At 44.0% G+C, this 23,129-nt stretch overlaps 3 protein-coding genes across 3 annotated transcripts; 2 read left to right on the forward strand and 1 right to left on the reverse strand.

Annotated features, from left to right (window-relative positions):
• Positions 1-3,399: 3,399 nt before the first annotated feature.
• On the forward strand, positions 3,400-8,908 carry LOC106490038 (olfactory receptor 5AP2-like). The gene is made up of 2 exons (XM_067295287.1): positions 3,400-4,078; positions 8,640-8,908. The coding sequence occupies exons 1-2, from the start codon at positions 3,400-3,402 to the stop codon at positions 8,906-8,908; spliced, it is 948 nt and encodes a 315-aa protein (XP_067151388.1).
• Positions 8,909-16,503: 7,595 nt separating this feature from the next.
• LOC106490050 (olfactory receptor 5G9-like) lies at positions 16,504-17,457 on the forward strand. Its single transcript, XM_013949389.2, has one exon. It carries the CDS (start codon positions 16,519-16,521, stop codon positions 17,455-17,457), a length of 939 nt encoding a protein of 312 aa, XP_013804843.1. The 5' UTR covers positions 16,504-16,518.
• A 4,733-nt stretch (positions 17,458-22,190) lies between these two features.
• On the reverse strand, positions 22,191-23,129 carry LOC106490049 (olfactory receptor 5AR1-like). Its single transcript, XM_013949388.2, has one exon. It carries the CDS (start codon positions 23,127-23,129, stop codon positions 22,191-22,193), a length of 939 nt encoding a protein of 312 aa, XP_013804842.2.

The following is a 23,129-nucleotide window of genomic DNA, read 5'->3' on the forward strand; positions in this document are numbered from 1 at the left end:
GCTGTAGGTCTGGAGGTTGGAACTCACAACAACAGCTAGCATTCTCAGTGAGGGCAATTGTGTCCTAATACTAGCATTATGCTGAAGCACTCTTCTCTGATCATTTGTAGTTACTCCATTTCCCAATTCACTATGAAAACTGTTGTCTTCAGTAGGTTGGTAATCTTTTATGTTTTGGAATTTGGTAAAATATTCCCTATGATTAGAAGAGTTCTTTGTTTCCCTTCTGGCTATTTAACATGTTTTTTCCAAGGCTGCAATGTGACAATCACTTTCCAGGGTAAAATTGCACTCATGCTTTAAGTATCCCTTTTCTATGCCAGGTGAAGTCCAAAAATATGTAACATATGTTATTAACATATAAACAGTGTTCAGTGATAATACAGGTGTATGGTATAAGTAGGAGAGCAGAAGTATTACTTTTTCAAATTAACAATGTTGTTGGTCTTCATAATCTCCTGTGCAGATGCATCTACACTGTAGTTGTCTACATTTGGCAGATATCTGTAAGTATCTCTCATCACATTTTACACGACAAGGTGTGGCTTGGGAGCCCCAGCTTTGACTAGTGCTCTACTAAGTGCCAGTCTCCCATTGCTCCTGGTGGCTGCTGCAGAGAGCTTTGCTAAATCTTTCCAACTTGAGTGTTTCCATAATCATAAGACGCTGAGACGCTGTCTCTTAGGAGCCCCTGTTTCTTGACCACTTCACAACAATTCTTGATTTCTGCATACTCCAACTCCCAGAAGGCAGCCCATCTCAAGGGTTAAGGAAGTCATAGTTCCAGCCCTCTAATTCCCTTGAAATCACTAAGGGAAGTTTCCAATTCTATGTGGAGGGGAGGAAAAACAAAAAAAGGGATTGGCCTGGGGTGTTGTGACCAGCAAGGCCGTTGGCAGCTTATGCCCACCATCTAAGCTAGAAAGCAATAAATAGTGGAGACAACAGCCCCTGAGAGGAACATCCGTACATGGACATCCAATGCCGTGTAGAATTAAAAAAGAAAAAGAAAAAGCATGGGAGAGAGAGAAAAGAAAAGGAGACTTGGAATAAATTTTCTTCTCTGAAGCTCTGATTTGTAAGGCAAGCTAGAAAGTGGACAAGTAATTGTTTTCTTTTTTCTGATAAATGATGTTTCTGTGAGAGACAGTCATCCAGACAGGTAAGAAACGTCTCCTGGCTAGAGGCAATGCCAAAGAAAGTTTGTAGCAGTAACTGTGATAGTGATACCAAATTCTGAGCAAAGTGTGATAGCAAAACATGTCATTCTTCTTTGCAAAACATATCCTCACCAGCTGGTAAGAGTTCCATTGGGACAGACATATATAGAGAAAAGAAATCTCTGGAATGTCTTATATTTCACCTGCTCCGCTTGGAAATTCACATCTTCCCATTGTTATTAGATACATCACATCCTTTGGTTCCTTCTTACACTCAGAATACCAGGACTGCTTGGTCTGAGTGTGATGGTGTTCTTGTACGGAGAAGCTGACCTTTAAGATTGGAAAAGAGCCCCCCAAGCAGGTAAAAAAATCCGACTATGGAAGGGCTGTGGAAAAGTGAAGCTGGAGGGGACTGTATTTTTCTTTCCTTCAGTGGGAATTACTGTTTTTTGAATCAAATTTGCATGCAGAACTCATTGTGGGGATTACTAATAAGCCTCTTTTCAGCTGTTGTTTTCACAAAAATAGTTTGGAAGAAAACAAAATGTATATATTCTGATCATGAAGGGCTATCGGATTGTATGGCTATGAGCCTGGAAGGCATATATGGGTACTGAAATAATGAGGCAGTAAAGTCAATGTCCTTTCTCTAGTCCCCCCCCCCAGGCACAGTCTTTCTGGGGAACGTATTCATTATTCTGTCCTCTTTATGAACTGGGCACGTGCACTTTCAAGTGAATGTAGTGGGATATTATCTTGTTTTCCATATAATTCCTTTTACAGTTTTCTCCAAAATGAAAAGATGCAGACTCTGGGTGTGTCTCGTGAATGATCTCTTTGGAGAAACTAGTAACGGGTAGACACAACAGCAGGTAAGCTGGACAAAGCTTGGAACTTTTACAGGAAACCAGAAGAGATGAAATCTAAGGTACTATTTGGGGGATTTCAATGAAATTAGTAGCAGGCAGGCATATAGGACAGTGAAAGCCTTCAGGGTTAATGGAAGGACTGGAATAGAAAATACAAATGAAATCAGCTACTGAAGTATACTCTAACCTGCTATGAGGACAGACTGAGGTTTTCTTATAGAGAAATGGGAACTATATTGAAACTAGACCTCAACTTCTGCATTCAGGAGATACATTTAAGCTTCTCCAGCTGGCTAGATTTCGTTGCCTGTGGAAAAGCAGTAGGTGATCTTTAAAGAATATGCTATAATGTGTGTTTACTAATATAGATTCATGATTTGCTGTGATTATGTTTTTAAAATAGTCTCTCTAATATAAATGCAGTTATTTTATTTTACATTGTTTCTCTTCTGAAAGAGAAAAGGTATTTGACGTTCTAACCTTAATTTAGTGTATTAATCCATTACATGAAGGTACTTGAGAAATTGCTGTTAACATTTAATTCATACAATGGAAAAATAAGGAAAGCACAAGTTTTAGCAAGTCACCAACTAAGCTGGCAGATACAGCCTTGTAGAAAAGACACAAACATGTCCCTTTGTTCACATATTTATTCTCATAAAATATTTGAGAGGTTATTTAAATGCAGTTTATCCCCCAGAGCAGCCACTGCCTTTGATTGTTAATAGTCATTTGTTTTTTAAGAAAAAAGCACTATTATTTTTGTTTCTGAGCACTTGAAATAAGATGTCCTGAGCAACAAATTCAAACCCTGAGCTACCTAGGATATTAAAAAGAAACTCGAGGTCATCCTCAGCCTGAAAAGTAGAATGAACATTAATAGTCCTTCATCTTGTGTATTATCAGAACAAACATGCTAATGACTGTGAGCTTCTCATCCCTTAATGTGATGAAAATCAGAGATAAATGGAAACAATGCCCATAGTGAAGATCACAGTGATGTCAAAGGGAAAACTTGCTTCTTTTTTTTGTTTACTTTTTTCCTTTGAATGCATACATGACTGTAGAAAGATGTGCAAAGCTTGCCTGAAGTGTTTGAATGGCAGATGTAGTTAAGAGACATAGGTCTGGGAGTCCCCGGTCCCTGCGTGGCCTGGTGTTTGTGGAACGATTGAGCAGCCTGCCAGAACACTTTGGCATTTTTGAATCAAACAGTGTTTCACTGGAAAATTTCCCCACCACCTACAAAATACAGGATAAAAAACCACCAATAACAAGCAAGCAAGCGAACAAGCCGGCACCTTAAGTTAATTGAGCTCACTGAAACTGCATTCTTGTCTGATAGCAGAGTGTCTCGCACATTAATGATGTCTTGGGAGAACTGGACCACAGTGACAGAATTCATTTTCAAGGGATTAACGGATCACTCGGGCATCCAAGGCACCCTCTTGATAGTTTTCCTAGTCATCTATGTCATCACGGTGGTGGGTAATCTTGGTATCATTATAGTAGTTCAGCTTGATTCTCACCTTCAAACCCCCATGTACTTTTTTCTCAATAATTTGGCCTTCTTAGATGTGTGTTACTCCTCCTCTGTCACACCCAAAATGCTGGTGAATTACTCAGTAGAAAGGAAAACTATTTCTTTTGCTGGCTGCCTCATACAGCTGTATTTTTACGCTGCTTTTGCAACTACAGAGTGTTATCTTCTGGCCATGATGGCCTATGATCGGTACGTCGCCATCTGTAATCTACTGCGCTACACGGTCATCATGTCCCAAAAGGTCTGTGTTTTTCTGTTGTCTGGGTCATATGTGGTTGGTTTTTTAAATTCAGTGATACTCACAGGATCTGCATTGAGACTGTCCTTCTGTGGTCCCAACATCATTGACCATTTCTTCTGTGATGGGCCCCCACTGTTAAAACTGGCCTGCTCCGACACTCACCTCAATCAAGTGCTGATACTTGTTTTTGGAGGGTTCAATGAGGTCACCACTACATCAGTCGTCCTCATCTCATACTGCTGCATCCTATCCACTATCCTGAGGATACAGAATCACAGAATCACAGAATCACTGAGGTTGGAAGGGACCTCTGGAGATCATCTAGTCCAACCCCCCTGCTCCACCAGGGTCACCTAGAGCACATTGCACAGGATTGCATCCAGGCGGCTTTTGAATATCTCCAGAGAAGGAGACTCCACCACCTCTCGGGGCAACCTGTTCCAGTGCTCTGTCACCCTCACAGTGAAAAAGTTTTTCCTCATGTTAAGATGGAAGTGTCTGTGTTTCAGTTTGTGCCCATTGCCTCGCGTCCTGTCGCTCGGCACCACTGAAAAGAGTCTGGCCCCATCCTCTCGACACCCTCCCTTCAGATACTTATACACATTGATAAGATCTCCTCTCAGCCTTCTCTTCTCCAAGCTAAACAGGCCAAGCTCTCTCAGCCTTTCCTCATAAGAGAGATGCTCCAGTCCCCTAATCATCTTTGTGGCCCTTCGCTGGACTTGCTCCAGTAGTGCCACATCCCTCTTGTACTGGGGAGCCCAGAACTGGACGCAGTACTCCAGATGTGGCCTCACCAGGGCTGAGTAGAGGGGGAGAATCACTTCCCTCGACCTGCTGGCAACACTCTTTCTGATGCAGCCCAGGATACCATTGGCCTTCTTGGCCACAAGGGCACATTGCTGCCTCATACTTAACTTGGTGTCCACCAGCACTCCCAGGTCCTTCTCAGCAGAGCTGCTTTCCAGCAGGTCAACCCCCAACCTGTACTGCTGCATGGGGTTATTCCTCCCCAGGTGCAGGACCCTGCACTTCCCTTTGTTGAATTTCATGAGGTTCCTCTCTGCCCACCTCTCCAGCCTGTCCAAGTCTCTTTGAATGGCAGCACAGCCCTCTGGCGTATCGGCCACTCCTCCCAGTTTTGTATCATCAGCAAACTTGCTGAGTGTGCACTCTGTGCCTTCATCCAGGTCATTGATGAAGAAGTTGAACAAGACTGGACCCAGTACTGACCCCTGGGGGACACCGCTAGCTACAGGCCTCCAACTAGACTCTGTACCACTGATCACAACTCTCTGAGCTCTGCCATTCAGCCAGGTCTCAATCCACCTCACTGTCCACTCATCTAACCCACACTTCCTGAGCTTGTCTATGAGGATGCTATGGGAGACAGTGTCAAAAGCCTTGCTGAAGTCTAGGTAGACAACATCCACTGCTCTCCCCTCATCTACCCAGCCAGTCATTCCATCATAGAAGGCTATCAGATTGGTTAGGCATGATTTCCCCTTGGTGAAGCCATGCTGACTACTCCTGATCACCTTCTTTTCCTCCACATGCGTGGAGATGGCTTCCAGGATGAGCTGCTCCATCACCTTTCCAGGGATGGAGGTGAGGCTGACTGGCCTGTAGTTCCCTGGGTCCTCCTTCTTGCCCTTTTTGAAGACTGGGGTGACATTGGCTTTCTTCCAGTCCTCGGGCACCTCTCCTGTTCTCCATGACCTTTCAAAGATGATGGAGAGTGGCTTAGCAATAACATCCGCCAGCTCCCTCAGCACTCGTGGGTGCATCCCATCAGGGCCCATGGATTTGTGGGTGTCAAGTTTGCTTAAATGATCTCTAACCCACTCCTCCTCCACCAAGGGAAAGTCTTCCTCTCTCCAGACTTTCTCTCTTGCCTCCAGGGTCTGGGGCTCCTGAGGGCTGGCCTGACCAGTAAAGACTGAAGCAAAGAAGGCATTCAGTAACTCTGCCTTCTCTGCATCCTTCGTCACCAGGGCACCCACTCCATTCAGCAAAGGGCCCACATTTTCCCTAGTCTTCCTCTTGCTGCTGATGTATTTGAAGAAGCCCTTCTTGTTGTCCTTGACATCTCTAGCCAGATTTAATTCCAAACGGGCCTTAGCCTTCCTCGTCGCATCCCTGCATACTCTGACAACATTCCTATATTCCTCCCAAGTGGCCTGTCCCCCTTTCCACTTTCTGTATACTTCCTTCTTCTGGTTGAGTTTTGCCAGGAGCTCCTTGCTCATCCATGCAGGTCTCCTACCTCCTTTGCTTGACTTCCTACTCATAGGGATGCACCGCTCTTGAGCCTGGAGGAAGTGATGTTTGAATATTAACCAACTCTCTTGAACACTCCTTCCTTCCAGGGCCCTCACCCATGGGATTCCTCCAAGTAGGTCCCTGAAGAGGACAAAGTTTGCTCTCCTGAAGTCCAGGGTTGCGATCCTACTTGGTGCCCTGCTGCCTCCTCGCAGGATCCTGAACTCCACCATCTCATGGTCACTGCAGCCAAGGCAGCCCCCAACCTTCACATCTTCCACCAGTCCTTCTTTGTTTGTTAGTACGAGGTCCAGCAGCACACCTCTCCTTGTTGGCTCCTCCACCACCTGGGTCAAGAAGTTGTCACCAATGCTCTGCAGGAATCTCCAGGACTGTTTGTGCCTAGCTGTGTTGTCTTTCCAGCAGATATCGGGGTGGTTGAAGTCCCCCATGAGAACCAGGGCCTGGGATTGTGAGGCTACTTCCAGCTGTCTGTAGAAGGCCTCATCCACTTCCTCATCCTGATCAGGTGGCCTGTAGTAAACACCCACAACAGTATCACCTCTATTAGCCTGCCCTTTGATCCTTACCCATAAGCTCTCGACTCGCTCTTCATCCACCCCTAGGCACAGCTCAATACATTCCAGTTGCTCTCTCACATAAAGAGCAACTCCACCACCTCGCTTTCCTGGCCTGTCTTTCCTAAAAAGTACGTAGCCATCCATGACAGCACTCCAGTCATGCGAGCTATCCCACCATGTCTCTGTAATGGCAATGAGATCATGGCCCTGCGACCGCACACACATCTCTAGTTCTTCCTGTTTGTTCCCCAAGCTGCGTGCATTGGTGTACAGGCATTTCAGGGAGGTGTTTGAGCATGCAGGTTTCCCAGGAGGGATACAAGAGGGTCCTCCATAGCCACATCCCATGCGCACTTCCCTGGCTGCATTCACCTGTTGGAGGCATCCTGACTTGAGCAGTCTTTTGCCAACTACCCTGTCACTATAACTCTCCCCTTCCCCCATCTTTCCTAGTTTAAAGCCCTCCTTACCAGGTTGGCCAACCTGTTGGCAAAGACCCGCGTGCCCCGCCTCGTAAGGTGGATCCCATCTCTCGCCATCAGTTGTCGATCTTCAAACAGGGTCCCATGGTCATAGAAACCAAAACCCTGTTGCCAACACCCGCGGCGCAGCCAGTCGTTAACCTGGAAAGTCCGTCTCCTCCTCCTCTCATCCATCCCCCTCACTGGCAGGATTGAGGAGAAGATGACCTGGGCTCCCAGACCCTTGACCACCATCCCCAGAGCTCTGAAATCCTGCTTGATGGTCTGCAGTTTGCCCTTGGTGTCATTGGCGCCCACATGGAAGAGCAGCAGTGGGTAATAGTCCGAAGAATGGACGAGCCTTGGCAGTCTTTGCATGACATCTCTCACACGAGCCCCCGGCAGGCCACAAACCTCTCTAGACAAGAGGTCAGGTCGGCAGATAGATGCCTCCGTCCCCTGTAGCAGGGAGTCCCCCACAACAATCACCCGCCGCTTTTTCCGGGTGTTCCGGTAGGGCACAGGGTCTGTTGTCCCGGTTACTTCCCTGGCAGCCATGCCCATCTCCTCCTCATCCTGGAGGGCACTAAACCTGTTCTTCAGCTTCAGGTCTTCAGGAGGAGTAGGAGCCTTTCTCCTCCCACGAGCAGTGACCAGTTTCCAGCCTTCTTCTATGATGTTATGATGTACCATTTCACACGGCACAGAGCCCTCTGGCAACTCCACTGCTGCAGGGGGTTGGGACTCCCGAAGCTGCACAGTCTCCGAGAATACCCTGTCTATCTCTTGCTCTGCTTCTCGGATGCTGCGCAGCCTACTGACCTCCTCCCGTAACTCCCTTACCTGACGACACAACTCGTCAACAGCAGCACACCTCCTGCAGGAGAGCTGGCTGCCAGCCCAGGCCTCCCGGAGAGGCCCCAAGCACTCCCTGCAGCCTGAGACCTGTAGAGCTGCATCTACTGTCAGAGGGCCAGTCTGGGTCCAAGCCTCTGACACAGCAACTCCAGCAGCCGCTGGGGAACGCGCTGTGCGGCGTGTCACGACCATATTGGGGAAGTGTACACCGCAGGGAACAGAAATGAAGGTCCCTTCGCACGTCCCTTCGCACGCCCTTCTGCGCAAACTGCTGCGTCTGTTCGCTGCCTCTGTTAGCTGCGCTCTAGGCCTGGCTCTTATATAGGACTCTCCCTAGCACTGACTCACAGGGTGCTTGACCGCCCAATCAAGGGCCACTGGGATCAAAGGCCCCAACCCCCTCTGGTCAGGGGCAACCCAGAGAGCTCGTTAGCAGCAGCCACTCCTAGCTGGAGCTTTTCCCACGAGCTTTTCCCAGGAGAAGTCAAGGCCTCCTGCAGTTGTCCTTGCCTAGCTTCCCCTTTCCTGTTCACAGCGATCACCTTCTAGGTCCTCGGGGGTCCTCAGAAAGCCCACAACTTCCACAAGATCCTCAAGTTCTAGTCAGAGCCCAACCACTGCTGCGCAAACTGCTGCGTCTGTTCGCTGCCTCTGTTAGCTGCGCTACGATCTGCAAAGGGCAGGTACAAAGCCTTCAGTACCTGTGCCTCCCACCTGACAGCTGTCACCATCTTCTATGGGACTGGTCTTTTCATGTACCTACGACCCAGCTCCAGTTACTCTTTGGGCAGGGACAAAATCATTTCTGTGTTTTACGTGGTGGTGACCCCCATGCTGAACCCCCTCATCTACAGCCTGAGGAACAAGGAGGTGAAGAATGCTCTGAAAAGAGCACGGGAGAGAATAATCGCTTCACAGCGAAAGCACTAAGCAGTTTGAAATTTAGACAGTGATGGGAATGTGGTCTGTGTTTTGTTTTGTTTTGTTTCTATCATCTCCTGTGCATTATTGGGCTTTTTGTATTATGTCAGGTCCTATCAATGTGGGATTGGTTTGTTTTACCTTTGTACCTAGACGGTGCATTTCATAACGGGAAAAATATATGTGTGTTCACTGAAGAACTGCCAAAGACAGATCTGTGAGCAAATGTGCTAAATGTCCACTTTGCTGCTGAATATTTGGAGGCAAACATCTAGGCTAGGTTTTCTCATGTACCTATCATTTGTTAGGCAACCCCAAGTCACCTATATTTTGAAGGGAAACATGAAGACAAGGCCCAGCAGTGTAAAACGAAAGCCATTTGCAAGGGATTTCTGCCAAGAACTCAGACCATTTTCTTTACTTCTCAGTCTTCCTCTTTGACCTGAATCTGCTCAGGGTCATTCTCTCCTTTGTCTTCTTTGGATGTCGTTGATCAGCGCTATGGAGTACTCCTTCAGGAGTTCTGTATCCATTCCAGTCATGACAGGGACTCTACAAAATTAAGGCTAATTTCACAGCTGAAACAAGTTTTTTCACAGCTGCTGAAGCTGGCTGGAAAAGTGATGGTAAATGTGTTCTGATACAGGCTCACCACAATATTGGTTTACCTGAAAGATGCCCAGGTATCTCTGCTTCAGCCGGGTAGTGGGAGCAAATATGCTTTCAAAGTCTTTATGGTCCTTTCAATGGGTTTAAGTCACACAGAAACCTTAGTACAACAGGGCTCACTTCACTGCCAAGGAATCCCTGCTACAGATGGGAGCATTCAGGCAAACACACAAAGCAGACCAAGGCATTTCTAATGAAAGAGAAGGAAATGTTTCTCCAAAGCTGCAGAAAAATGGGAAATTCAAGAGAAACTTCTCTGTGAATCCTCTTCTTCCACAATGATCCATGAAAGGCTGTTTAAAGATATATTTAAAATTGCTATTTCTGCTGCACTTTAATGCTTCAAAATGCTTGTTATAGTGAATAAACGTTTCAAATGAGTTTTTTTTTTAAACCCAGAACATTAAGTATCGGACAGTGACAATTCCTAAATGTGCTGCTTAGCATGATTTTTCAATACATGTATTCAGATTTGAGGATGGACATTAGAACCATGGTGCATTACTTGCAATAAAATTAAAATTTCTAATGAACTCTTCTTCTTTTCTCATTAATTCTCTCAACACATGTAATTATCTCTATCTGAAAGAGAACATTAGTCGTAGGATTTAGCTGACCAAATTTAAAGTTTAAAAGCTAAACATCTACATCTGATCACTTTGTCTCCCTCCACAACAGGAGGAGAACTGCATGATTCTTCTCATCTTAAAACAGACACATGAAATTGTCACCAAAATCGGGAGAAAAACTCCCTAACACCAATGTAGCATTAAGAAGCAAGCATTCTCTTTATTACAGTGCTGGGTACATGGGGGATAGCTCCACCCAACGTGCACACCCTGTGTCGCATCATCTAAAGTTTATATTGCTCTATCATATACATATGCATTAAATTTCCAGGAATTATTATACATATTCATTCTATTTCCTAGAACTAATTACTACATTTACATAATCATTACGCATGCGGTCTGAGTCTCTGGGGGTCTTCTGTGGGGGTCTCTGGTGGTCTCGGGTGGTCCCTAGTGGTGTCAGAAGAGGTGTCACTCAGCGTCTTGCCATGAACTTTGTTCTGCTTTTCCATACATGGTCTCAACTTGGCCTGCTTCCTTGTTTGAGAAAAGCTGTCTTGGTTCTAATCTTGGCTCCAACTGGCTTCTGCTGGTTTATCTGTACTTTCTCAGGATGTATCAGTCCCAGCTGCACCTGTGTCCTTGGGTATGTTTGTCTGAGGCTCCTGTTGAGACTCCTTCTTGTCCGAGCTGGTAACAGTTCCCTCATCCCCCCCTGCCTTTGAGACTCTTTCTTGTCTGGGGCCTTTGGTAACAAAATCGCTCAGATGAATTCTAAGGCTTAGCTTTCTTGCGTAAAGGCTCAGTTCTCACAATACAAAAAACATAGCATGATTATCTCAGCCTGACATATTTAACTTGAAGACACCTTAATTTAGGCTTGCTGAAACCCACCCAGCCTACATGTCATGTCACTGGATGTTTGTCAGACATAGGGATACATTCCCTTTTAGTGCGAACTGTTTTCAAGACACCTGTTGCGACTCCTCCTGTCCATTTGTACCTCCATTTTAAGGCAGAAGTTAACAGGCCAAAAATACACTTACATACAGCAACACAGCTGTGTAACTGATACAAAGTAGATAAAGAATTTCGTGATAAGCATTTCAAAAATTTATACATAATCACCCAATAACTATACACATAACCATTCTCTACATGCTAAATAAATTGCTCTTCCTTATCTATCATTCCTTCTTTTGTAAGAAGCAAAAGAAGAGCATCTTTTATGCAAAACTAGGATGTATCTTTTATGTTTTCAAATAGGGAGCATTTTGAGTTATTTTGTCTAGGGGAGGAGAATAAAAAATGTTGAATTTACAGAGGTGTAGGTAATACAAAGGGAACAAAGATTCAAAATAATGGTGAAACTATTATCACCTACAAAATTCCAAAACGGGTCTTCAAGCATGGCCAATAGAAACCACTCTGTTACAGCTTTGCTATTTGCAGCACCACCTATTGCTCAGCAAAAACACCAATGTCTAGGTCAGCATGGCTATTCGCATCATATATATGTATACATATATATATATGTGGTGTCAGTATTTGGGGTCACTGATTTACACAAGTTTTTAGGAATGTGGCTGTGGGAAGAGCTAGAGAAGAGTACTGGTCTTTTTGAAAGAAAAGAAGGGAGTATGGGGAAAGATTGTTTGCTTAATCTGCCCCAAGGCCTGTGTTTGGGCTCTGAGGCTTTGGGCACTGATCAGTTGTTCATCAGACAGACTTTTCAACTCCCATTACAGACAAGGGAGATCTGGCAAGGCAGTGAGCAGAGATCCATCTAACCAAGCACAGGCATATACTCTGGGTGAGTTGATTAGCTCTCTAGCTACCACCAACTGAGTTGATTCTGGTCTCTAGTGCCATTGCAGATACCCGAGAGTATCCCATCTGGTCTCCAGCTGCTCCTCCAGTAGGTCATGGGTTTCCCACAATTGCTGTGTCATTTCCATCAGATCCATACCTACATTCGGGCAATGGAATCACAGCCTTGAACTACAAGGACTAGAAGAGAAGCCAGGACATCTATGGCTCATGTGTAGGTCCCCACTGATAACCATCCCATGTGTCGACCTCTCAGCCAGTTCTCTGGACTCTCAATAACATTGATGGAGAGCTAGTCCATTTGTGTGGCCAAATGTGGGTGTCTCCTTTGGATGAGGTGAAACTCTCTGAGCTCTACTGAATGTACTGACACACTTAATTCCATTTGAGATGTCATAGGACATCCATATAAGGCTGACAGACATGACACAAGACATAGGAAGACTTGTGCCCTTTCGGGCCAGCAGCTGAAGAACAGCAGAGATGTACAAAGGATCTCAAAAGGTCCTAGACACCTATGTCTGAACAGCTGAACCAACAGCTACATTTTTACTGACTGTAAAGAGAGCCTACGCAGTTGTCTCGCGTATGCCCTTAATGCTGTTGACAACTGACACATGAGGAAAATCCCACCTATGGATGTTAGGAATCCAAATATGAATCTCTATTTGTATAGTGACTCTATCCATCTTTTCGGTTTAATCTGAAAGCATGGGGTTCTATTACTTGAAGGGAAAATTGTTTAAGTTGTAAATTCCTGAAGATGTTTCAGACACTGAAAGAAATTCATGTTTGTTGAGGGTGCTGAACAGAGGCAAATACACGGAAATTATCATGAATATGCTATCAACATTTCTAAGCAGAAAATGAGTCTTTTTGCAGGAAGACTTGAATTCACACCATCTCTTTTAAAAATACATCATGATGTGATAGGATGGTTCTGGATCTTTCAATAGAGATGGAGCAGGAGAATGATCCTGCTGACCATAAAAGCAGGGGGGTGGGGGAGGGAAAGACAGCTCAGATATTCCTGGAAATCTCTGGAACATAGAGAAAAGGTTTAATGGACTATCACTCTCAATCGTGTTCCAACAGGTGGATCCCCTAGAGACCTCATTGTTCTACTGATAGTTATCAGGAGTATGAATGCACTTCAGGCTCATTCATTGTCCGACACTTCGGGTCAGTATTCATCTCCTGTAATTCCAGCCATCTGTGTTAGGTGTCTAGCTGATTACTACAGCCTAAGCTGCTTAAATATGTGTTGAAGATATGCAGAGTCAGTTGCCTTCCGGATGCACCTTCCCATCTCTCCCTTGATTTCCAGGGGGAACTTGTGGAGGCTAATTGATATTATTTTGGATCTCTACCTTTTCTCGCTCTTGAGGTTGCCAATGATGCAAACAGGTTATCAATATGTGTGATAATAATTTTGCTGTAGGCCAGAATTTGGCATCATCCTACCTACATCACTAAGCCTTTATTGGTAGCTTAAAAGGTTATTACCTCATATAGATTCTCACTCAAGAGCCAGCAGTATACAATCAAGATTCACTTCTCCTCGTAGAAAACTGAAATGTAGCCAAAGACATGACAAACACTCACTCGTTATGACATCATTCCCCCAAGCAGGAGGCCTGTTGCCCACAAAGACCTGCAGACATACACCTATAAAGGCAACACATTGCTGTCAGAGCCTCACCTGATGAAAACATGCATTAGGCTCTAGAGAGCGCAGGAGAGACATTATTGGTTATTGCGAACCTGGGAGGATGGCTTAAAGGGCTCGTCCCCCAGAATTACTGAGCCTGTAGTTTTATCCATAATGAGAGGGAGAGACTTTACAGCCAGTAAAATAAGGTGACCTTCATCCACAGGTAGGTATGACTATTCCCTGAAACTCAGAAGAGTGAGCTCTGCTGGGACTCTCCTCATCTGGTATAAATCATTGCAGCAGTATTATTTTCAGTGAGGCTGCTCTGATTTACACCAGCTACAGATTTGCTCCTCTGAGTTGGTTAAAGAAGATGAAATCCTTCTACCAGATTTGGGATGCACTCCAGTACTGTGAATCTGAAAGTCCTCATGGATCAGGGATCATGGGGCTTATGGTATGTTTAGTGAGACTGGCGAGAAAAGGAGAGGAGAAAAACCAGGAAAAAAAAAAAGATTAACTGCACCACCACCACTGCCAACTTAAAACAAAGTACATACATCTGTTTGATAGAGAATAGTTCTGCAGTGATTCTTCTGATTATAGCACTCATCTGATGAGGTAAGGCTTTGATTCTAATCTTAAATCCATTAAACATTGAATTGTTTTCTTCTAAACCTTCTTGTTATCAGGAACTTCAACCCATGTTTCACACTTCCTTCAGAATGACCAGCTTAACTAGGTGCCTAACTCCTAGGCAATTAGAATTAGGCTCAGCACAAATCTGGTCTCATCTGTGGTGTTGACTCCTATTTTAGCTAAAGTGAGAGACAGAAACTGCTGCAGGGAGATGAGTTCTGCCTACTGAAGAATGGGATGGAAGAAGTCCTTGGGAATGTCTTGACCATCAGGATATTGTGCCATGCCACAATAAAGTTTCCTCTGGCCCATGAAAGCTTCCACAGGACTGATTTAGAAGATTACCTCTTAGAACAGTGACTCCTCAGGGACAGGTTGGTTGTTTTGCCTTGACTATTTCCCTCCCTTACACCTCCAACTGATGTGCCGTCTCGTCACAGTGCTTTTGCTGCCTCTCACTGCATCCGCAGCTCTGTATGGGGCTGAAGCTGTACCTTGTTTTCATCTGAAGACTAGGTGCAATTCACACTTGGAAACTGCTATCCCAGCACACTGGGGAAAACACAGGGTGTCACTTTATGTTCCATCAGACACCGATGGCCAGTGATAACACTGTGCATTCCACTTTTGCTTCAGTTAGTCAGTACAGTACAGAGAGTTCCTATTAATACACACTCACAACTACCTCTAGTGGCATTTAAATAAATCACTTCTGTAAATTAGATTTCATATTTCATTCCATTTCTGAAAATATAAGGTGTGATTAATTGATCTTATTCACATACTGTGAAGTTCAGTGCTGCCTGTTATGGCCTATTGAAAGCAGAGAAAAGGGAAGTGATAAACAAGTACAAGGTGGGCTCTGCTGACATACTGAACTCTATAACAGCTTGGAGCACTGATTGAAAGGCCTATTTATTATTTATTAAGCCCATGTGAACTCTCTGTACCTGGTACCTTCATACAAAGAGTAAGGCCTTTGCTCTGAATGTCAAAAGGAAGTCGAGATAGATTTTGTGGTGTTTAACTCTTAATTGTATAGCCTCTTCAATCACACTTGGCCACTGAAAACTAAATAAGTCAGCTACAGCTTAAACAGTGCTTCAGAAAGATTAAATGCAGGCTAAAAAGGATGGCTGGGAGGAGAGATTCAAGGACAGGGAATGACAGAAGAAGGGTAAAGTGCACAAGGGTGAGATGAGCCATCTGGAAAGGCACAACACAGTTGGACAGTTATGAGTGGAAAGGCGGAGAGGGGAACAAGGTGAAGAGAAAGGCAGGGAAGCTTACAGGAATTAGATGGTGTGAGGGGCAACAGGGTAGACAGCAGAGGCGAAGAGAAAAGCTAGCAGTGTGACAGCTGAAGCTTGAAGCTCTCAGTGAGATTTGAGAATTGGGAAGGCCAGAAGAACTGGAATATGCCTAAGCTTTCTGTGTGTTGTCATGATCAGTTTCTCTTCTTTTGCCTTCAGACCCAAACTGCCGTCATGGTCTCCCTTCCAGACTTTGTCTTCCTCTCCGCAAAGGTTCTGAGACTCTAATATTAAACTCCTTGTTTTCTGAATGAGTCTTAGGATAGTGTAATGCTCCCTCGCTCTCATCCTCCTTCCCCAAAAATTCATGACCTCAGGGTTGTTTCCAAAACTAATGAAGGAAAGCTACAGTATTTCTACTCTTACTCTGAAGTATTACAGTACCAACCAGGAGCCCCTGTTGAAATCAAAGCTGTATTCTTCTGGGAACTGTATCATGCTCTGTTTGAAAAGGGTAAAAGGGAAAGAGATGTGGAGAAAATCTTCATCGCAAGAGGTCAAGGGCAGAGCTGATAATTCAGTCTGTGTCCAATCCCATTAAACTACAGGTACCAAAATGAGATACTGAGATGGAAATGAACCTACCCTAAGCTCTGTCCACAGTCAGGGAAGTGAGACACCTTCAGAAGTGACTCCCTGTATGCAGAGATAAGTGTTTAGGAAAGCTGGGATGTTTTCCATTCAGAAGGTGCCTGTCTCCTTCCTTGAACTATAAAGGAAGATTAGCTTAGACTAGACAGCTGACTTCTCAATGGCCAAAGTGCAGTCAGTCCCATTCTAAAGCCCTAGAAATGAATGATCAGTGTGCCCTGTTGGTGCAAGATGTAAATAAACAAGTTATCCCATTTCGGTTTAAAGAGAGAGGGGGGAAAGAAAAAGGCATGGTTTCCATTGTCTTAAGTTTTAATGCTCTCTTCCTCCTCAATAGACGTGAGACACTGAATGGCAGAGGAGAATTACACCTCGGTGGCAGAGTTCATTCTTGAGGGCCTGAGTGATGATCCGGAGATGAAGGCAGTCCTCTTCGTGGTATTTCTGTTCATCTACATGATTACCCTTTTGGGCAACATGGGGATAATTGTAGTCATCCGATGCGATTCCCGACTTCACACTTCTATGTACTTTTTCCTCGGTAGCCTCTCTGTTGTTGATATCTGCTTCTCTTCTGTCGTTGCTCCCAGGACTTTGGTGAACTTCCTGTCAGAGACGAAAACCATTTCCTTTGCTGGCTGTACAGGACAAGCCTTCTTTTACATTGTCTTTGTTACAACCGAATGCTTTCTCTTGGCTGTAATGGCCTATGACCGATATGTGGCCATCTGTAGCCCGCTTCTCTATTCAGCTGTTATGACTAGGGGACGGTGCATACAGCTGGTAGTAGGGTCATACCTAGGGGGTGTCATAAACTCTGTCATACAGATGACCTTCATCATCAGGCTGCCCTTCTGCAACTCCAATGTTATCAACCACTTCTTCTGTGATGTTCCTCCCCTCCTTGCTCTGTCCTGTACCAACACCTACATCAATGAGATGATTCTCTTCTCCTTAGCTGGTGTTATTGAGCTCAGCACCATCTCCACCATCCTGGTCTCTTATGTTTTCATATTCTTTACCATCCTGAGAATCCGTTCAGCTGAAGGCAGACAAAAAGCCTTCTCTACCTGTGCTTCCCACCTGACAGCTGTGAGCATGTTATATGGGACAACGATCTTCATGTATTTGCGTCCCAGCTCTAGTTACTCTCTGAACAGCGACAAAGTGGTCTCTGTCTTCTACACAGTGGTGATCCCCATGTTGAACCCCCTCATCTACAGCCTGAGGAACAAGGAAGTGAAGGATGCTCTGAAGAGAACAGCAGAAAGAATTGTAGTTATGCATTGAACAGAATAAACACAATAATGTAGGCACTGAAAAATTGCAAATGCACTGAATATAGCTTCACAAAATGGGACTCAGCTCACCTAACTTTAGACTATCATCTCAGATGCCTACATCTCCATTTTAGATAGCCAACTCAAATTCTTTATGTAGTTGCTGGGGAGAAGCTCACCTTCAAGATACCTGGCTTATTTCAGATGCTCACTTCAGGATATAAAAGCCTGTGAAAGTGCCTCTTGATAAATCACCCATTACAGTTAGTCTCACTAGAGCAGCTGAACTGTGCACTACAGGCATGCCCTCCTCATTAAGAACTGACAGAGGAATGCACATAATTGGGAGTAACTGGGAATTTTGCTCTCAGAGGTTGTGGAATCTCCATCCTTGGAAACAGTCAAAACTTAACTGGACAAGGCCTTGAGCAACCTGGTTTTGCTATGAAGTCAGACCTGCTGTGAGCAGGAGATTGGACCAGAGACCTCCAGAGGTCCTTTTTGACCAGAATTATTCTAGGGTTCTATGAATGGCAAGTTAGATCATTATATATCTACTGTAAAATACAACTTTATGTTATACTACATGTTTATACACAATATGCAATATATTATTATGTTGTGTGTGTAGACATACACACTTATCCTACTGGTTTGCTTGTCATTCTCTAACCCCACATTAGCTTTAATACAAAGCTACAGCCATCTGCTCAGTGTATGAAAGGATATGGGGCATTCCAGTGTTGGTTTTAGTAGATAGATGTCTGTATCAGAGAAAATGCTGCATAGTTTCTCAGAATGTTTCGAACTACTGCCTGTCCATGCTACAAGGTTTCTCACTGAGCTTAGCACCACATAGTGAGCTGGGATAAACAATTCTTCTTCTCCCATGTTCTGCTTGGATTTGTACTGCAACCAGTGAGACTGCCTACAGAAATATGCACCTGGACATAGAAATATGCCTACCTGTGCTTGTCTCCTGACAATTTTTCTTTACAAACTCTATCTATAAATGATCATTTGTGCTGGCACATGGGAAATGAGAAGCAGAAATACTCATCACTTTACTTCTCAGTGTGTCATCAGCTACACAATTTGTACTAGTTTATCCAAATTATTCAATGGATGGTGGCTCTTGTCCTTGGGACTAACCCATAGGTTGACATTTTCATGGTAAGCAGGTGAAAACAGCTCTGTTATCCAGAGTGTTTCAAATAGTCTGGACAAGCCTCTTGGCTAACCCAAACACTACATTTTGCACTTAGGATCTCAATGATTTATGGGCCTGGCACCTGAGATCCAGCTTCTGTGAAGCTTCTCCTAGGAAAGATGGAAACACAAGATCTAAATGGATAAACTGTGAAGCTGTCATTTGATGATAAGGGGATAAGGTGAATAAGCCTACCAAAGATGAAATATAAATTTTTGAATAGGTCTAGCCTTGAAACCAGGTCACTGATTTGTGAGACCTTTGCAGAGTTAAACTGATCTTTTCTTGTTATCTTCTTTAAGGCCCCTCCACCACACATCTCTCTTCATTTTTTCTTTCACAATTTCTGCCATTAAAAGTTTTGAAACAAGGTCTAATTGGCTTTCTAATTTATGCCCACAGTGGTTTGTTAAGAACAAAGAAAAAAGAAAACACATTATCCAGTACAAGCTGCACCTAGAGAATTTGCACTTAGGCATGAGGCAGTGGGGAAAAGGATTTTAAGAATGAAAAGAAAAAGAGAATGAAAACCAAAAAATGATTGAGAAAAATAAAACTCGTCCATATTTCTTCCTCTGCAGGAGCCAGCTCCTGCCAGAAATCACACATCCCACCTATCACTGTATTCTAACCAGAAAATTGCAGGTGTTGTGAAGATTCATTGCCACCAGGGGGAACAGTAGCCAGAGGTTTGTTTGTTTTTTTCCTCCACCCCAAATAACTCCTATTTCTCCAGCATTTCATCAGTCAGAGATAATAGATGTCCTGGAGAACATTGTCTTAACAAGCTCCTCTGGGAGGGGATTTAGAAATGATTGCCTGAGACTGAGAAGGCTTGGATGAATCCTGGATGAGGTTTTGTAACTGCATTTACCTGTTCCACACTGTGGATGGATGTGAGTTTAATTGTCAATATTGGAATGTTTCTCTCTGAAACACATTGAACCTCAAGGGGAGCATACGCTTGAGGGTCCCAGTTCAGTGATTCAGGCCCCCAATCTAGCATTTAAGACCAGACCCAAAGGAGAGTTTTCCAAGGGCAAATGTATTATGGATTCAATGGCTTTAAGGGTGACGATGAGCTTGAATTCTGTGTCATGAAAGGCTGTGGCTTTCGTCCTTGCTCTACTCTAAATTACTGTTGAACAGGGTTTTCTTGCTGCCGTGAACAAAGTAAACTATTTCCAGTTCTTGACAGCTGGTCATTCCCCTTCTTCCTAATACACTTCCACACTACTTTTGCAAGCCTAAGAATAAGGCTGTGGACACAGGAAGAGCTGCAAACCATCTGAGTCCTTGATAATGCAGGCACTTGAACAAATATTATGATATTGCCAAATATTGACATATTAACAAATGTCTTGAATAATGGTCAATGGGATTTTGAGGCATGGACCAGTGAGCATGGGGTGAGTCTCCCATCTTCCTACTTTCCAAGTGGTCTAACCTTTCTGCAGGACATGCCCTGGGGGACATCATTCCACAGTGAATGCCGCACCAGCTGAAGCCCTGCTAAAATTGGTACCCTCTATTTTGGTGTATGACAGCCACTAATCCAGGATGATCTCCTCCCTCACTGGCTCCCCCTCCCATAAACTTGCACTAACCCTACAGACAGAGGGAGGGAAGGAGGGGAAAAGATTCTCCACCATAATTGTGAGGAGGCAGGTTGGGGAATCCGAGTGGAGAGGCAGAGGCACACCCGGGGGCAGACAGTAGGGAGGATAATGTGGTGTGAGGCACAAAGTTAGCATCAATACAACAGTAGCATCAGCACCTCATCATGTTTATACAATTGATTATCACTCACATTTCAAATCTATCAACATATTGCACGTTTCAAGCTTGTCTTGTTACCAGCATCAGCTGAGCCAAGATAGCAAACTTTACACACTGTAAATGAGAAATAAGACACATCATACACTTAAAGCATGGTCAAAGGAGCGTACGGATCTGGGCCTAACCTATTAAGTGCTTGTAAGAAGGTGATGTTGATCCAGCTGGAATGACTTCCCCAGCTATTCAAAATGCCTACATCCCTAGAATTTATTTGTTAACCACTAAGATATTTGAGGACCAGATGGATCCACCGCAACCACCCTCTCGCAACTCCCAGTTAACACAGGCTACAGGCTGGAAACCACTGTGCTCTGCTTCAAACCTCAGTCAAACTCCAGGTCTCCTAAAATGTATGAGGCAGGAGGGCAGTAGGGAAATGATAACAGATACTAGCTTAAAAATGATACTTTCCTAATCTGGGAGCCTAGTCAGCCTGGACTCCTCTGTTGCTAGTTGAGGAGAATGGATGTGATGTGTTGTCCCTTGGAGATACCCTGGTCCTGAATCACTCTCTGGAAGCACCTGTAATTGCACTGAAACAATGACATATATTTACAGGGGGACTGCCTGTAAACATAAAGCAGATACACAGAGAGAAAGAAAATGAATGAATAGTTCGATAGAAGATTGGGGGTGTAGAAATGGATACACAGACAAGCATCTCAATGATAGTTATATTCTTTTAATCTTTGCTTTTTTTCTTTGCATTTTATTTCATTGCTCTTCCCATATGTTGCCGCTACCAGAAGAAAATAAGTCGTTGTCATGCATGAAAGAAATCAAGACTCCCAGAGATCCTGAAGTCAGATAAAGTATAACCAAACCCAGCAGGGGATCACCACTTCTTCAAGACAGAAACATATATGACCTCCATTATGATGTGATAAAAACAGTCTCACTGGCTGCAAAAGTGGTTGAATTGTATGACCTACACTTGATTTCTTTGCAACAGCTTTTATGCAGCTGTGCAACAAGGATGCTTCACAATTCTATGAACAATACATTTTTGGAATACCCATGAAACTTAGATGATTGTTTGAAACTGTGATAAGTCAAACTTTTACCTTAAAAAACAAAACACACTTTGTTTCTCTTTTTTGCATTAATTTCTTTAAAGCCAACTCAAGTGGCTAGGGATGACGCAGTCTGAAATTCAAGTCACCCTGCTTTCTCCACCCTGTGTATCTTAAGAGTTTTACCAAAGGCTGAAGTGAATCACCCACTGCAGATGTCTGTCTCTCTCTGTTAAGCAGAGTAGAGGTAAAGTGACCAATTTAGACTGGCTGCCTAATTTTGACATGGTTTTGATTAGGTAACCAAATTCCAATCTAAATGCAAGACTTTTAACATTAAAACTGTATGGTGTAGCTGGAAACCTCGCTATGCAAGGGCTGTTATCTCAGCTGATTTCTATATTAAGGAAGGTGGCATGGCAACTCTACAGAAGAGTCAAGCAGCCGCTGTCTTATACATATATTTAACATAAAGAAAATTCACTTTATTCAGGACCCTTCCTCTGCCTTTCATTTGCCATTGTTCTCTGTGAGAGATATATTGGATGTCTTTGCAACTGAAAGTTCTTCACCCTTGTTTGTGACATTGTGAGTCATAAGGGTGCATTTCCAGAGATCTGGATACTTCTCTTCCTCTCGTATTTGTGTTATGAGTGCTCTAAAACCTAGCAATATGAACAGTCATCGGGAAGAATTTTTTCTCCTCATGACTCTTCCCAAAGAATCCTTCACGTCTGTGTTCCTGAGGCTGTAAATGAGGGGGTTCAGCATGGGGATCACCACTGTGTAAAAGACAGAGGCCATTTTGTCTGTGTCTGTAGAATGGGGATGGCTGGATCGGCAATACATAAAAAGGATGGTCCCGTGGAATAAAGTGATGACCATTAAATGGGAGGCACACGTAGAGAAGGCTTTGTACTTTCCCTCTTTAGAGCGGATCCTCAGCACAGCCAGGATAACGACAGTATAAGAGATGAGAATGATTATGATTGTGCTAGTTTCCACAAACGTAGCAAAGGTGACAAGCAGCACTTCATTGATATATGTGTCAGAGCAGGCAAGAGCTAACACAGGAGAAACATCACAGAAAAAATGGTTAATGGTGTCAGGTCCACAGAAGGATAGCTGAAAGGCAGAATAAGTGTGTATCAGGGAACATATGATACCACATATATAGGATCCAGCTACCAAACAAATACAGAGTTTTCTGGACATAACAAGCATGTAAAGAAGTGGATTACAGATGGCTACATAACGGTCATAAGCCATCACAGCCAGTAGGAAAGACTCTGTGACAACAAAATTGAGGAAAAGAAACATCTGTGCTGCACAGCTAGAGAAGGAAATTACTTTTGTTTCAGACAAAAAGTTGACTAACATCTTAGGAACAATGGATGATGAATAGCAAATGTCAACAAAGGACAAATGGCTGAGGAAGAAGTACATGGGGGTGTGCAGACGGGCTTCAGCTCTGACCAAGAAGATCATTCCCAGGTTTCCCATCAAAGTAGCAATATAGACCATGAGGAACACGATGAAGAGAGGAATCTGCAGTGCTGGATGATCTGTCAATCCCAACAGAATAAACTCAGTCACTGTGGTGTGATTTTGTCTATCCAT

Source organism: Apteryx mantelli, chromosome 4, assembly GCF_036417845.1.
Source record: "Apteryx mantelli isolate bAptMan1 chromosome 4, bAptMan1.hap1, whole genome shotgun sequence".
Lineage (NCBI taxonomy): Eukaryota > Metazoa > Chordata > Aves > Apterygiformes > Apterygidae > Apteryx > Apteryx mantelli.

Coding starts and splice junctions, on each gene's coding strand:
- LOC106490038 (XM_067295287.1), top strand. CDS start 3,400: ATGTCTTGGGAGAACTGGACCACAGTGACAGAATTCATTTTCAAGGGA. Junction 4,079..8,639: donor CATCCTATCCACTATCCTGA/GGATACAGAATC, acceptor CTCTGTTAGCTG/CGCTACGATCTGCAAAGGGC.
- LOC106490049 (XM_013949388.2), bottom strand. CDS start 23,129: ATGGATAGACAAAATCACACCACAGTGACTGAGTTTATTCTGTTGGGA.
- LOC106490050 (XM_013949389.2), top strand. CDS start 16,519: ATGGCAGAGGAGAATTACACCTCGGTGGCAGAGTTCATTCTTGAGGGC.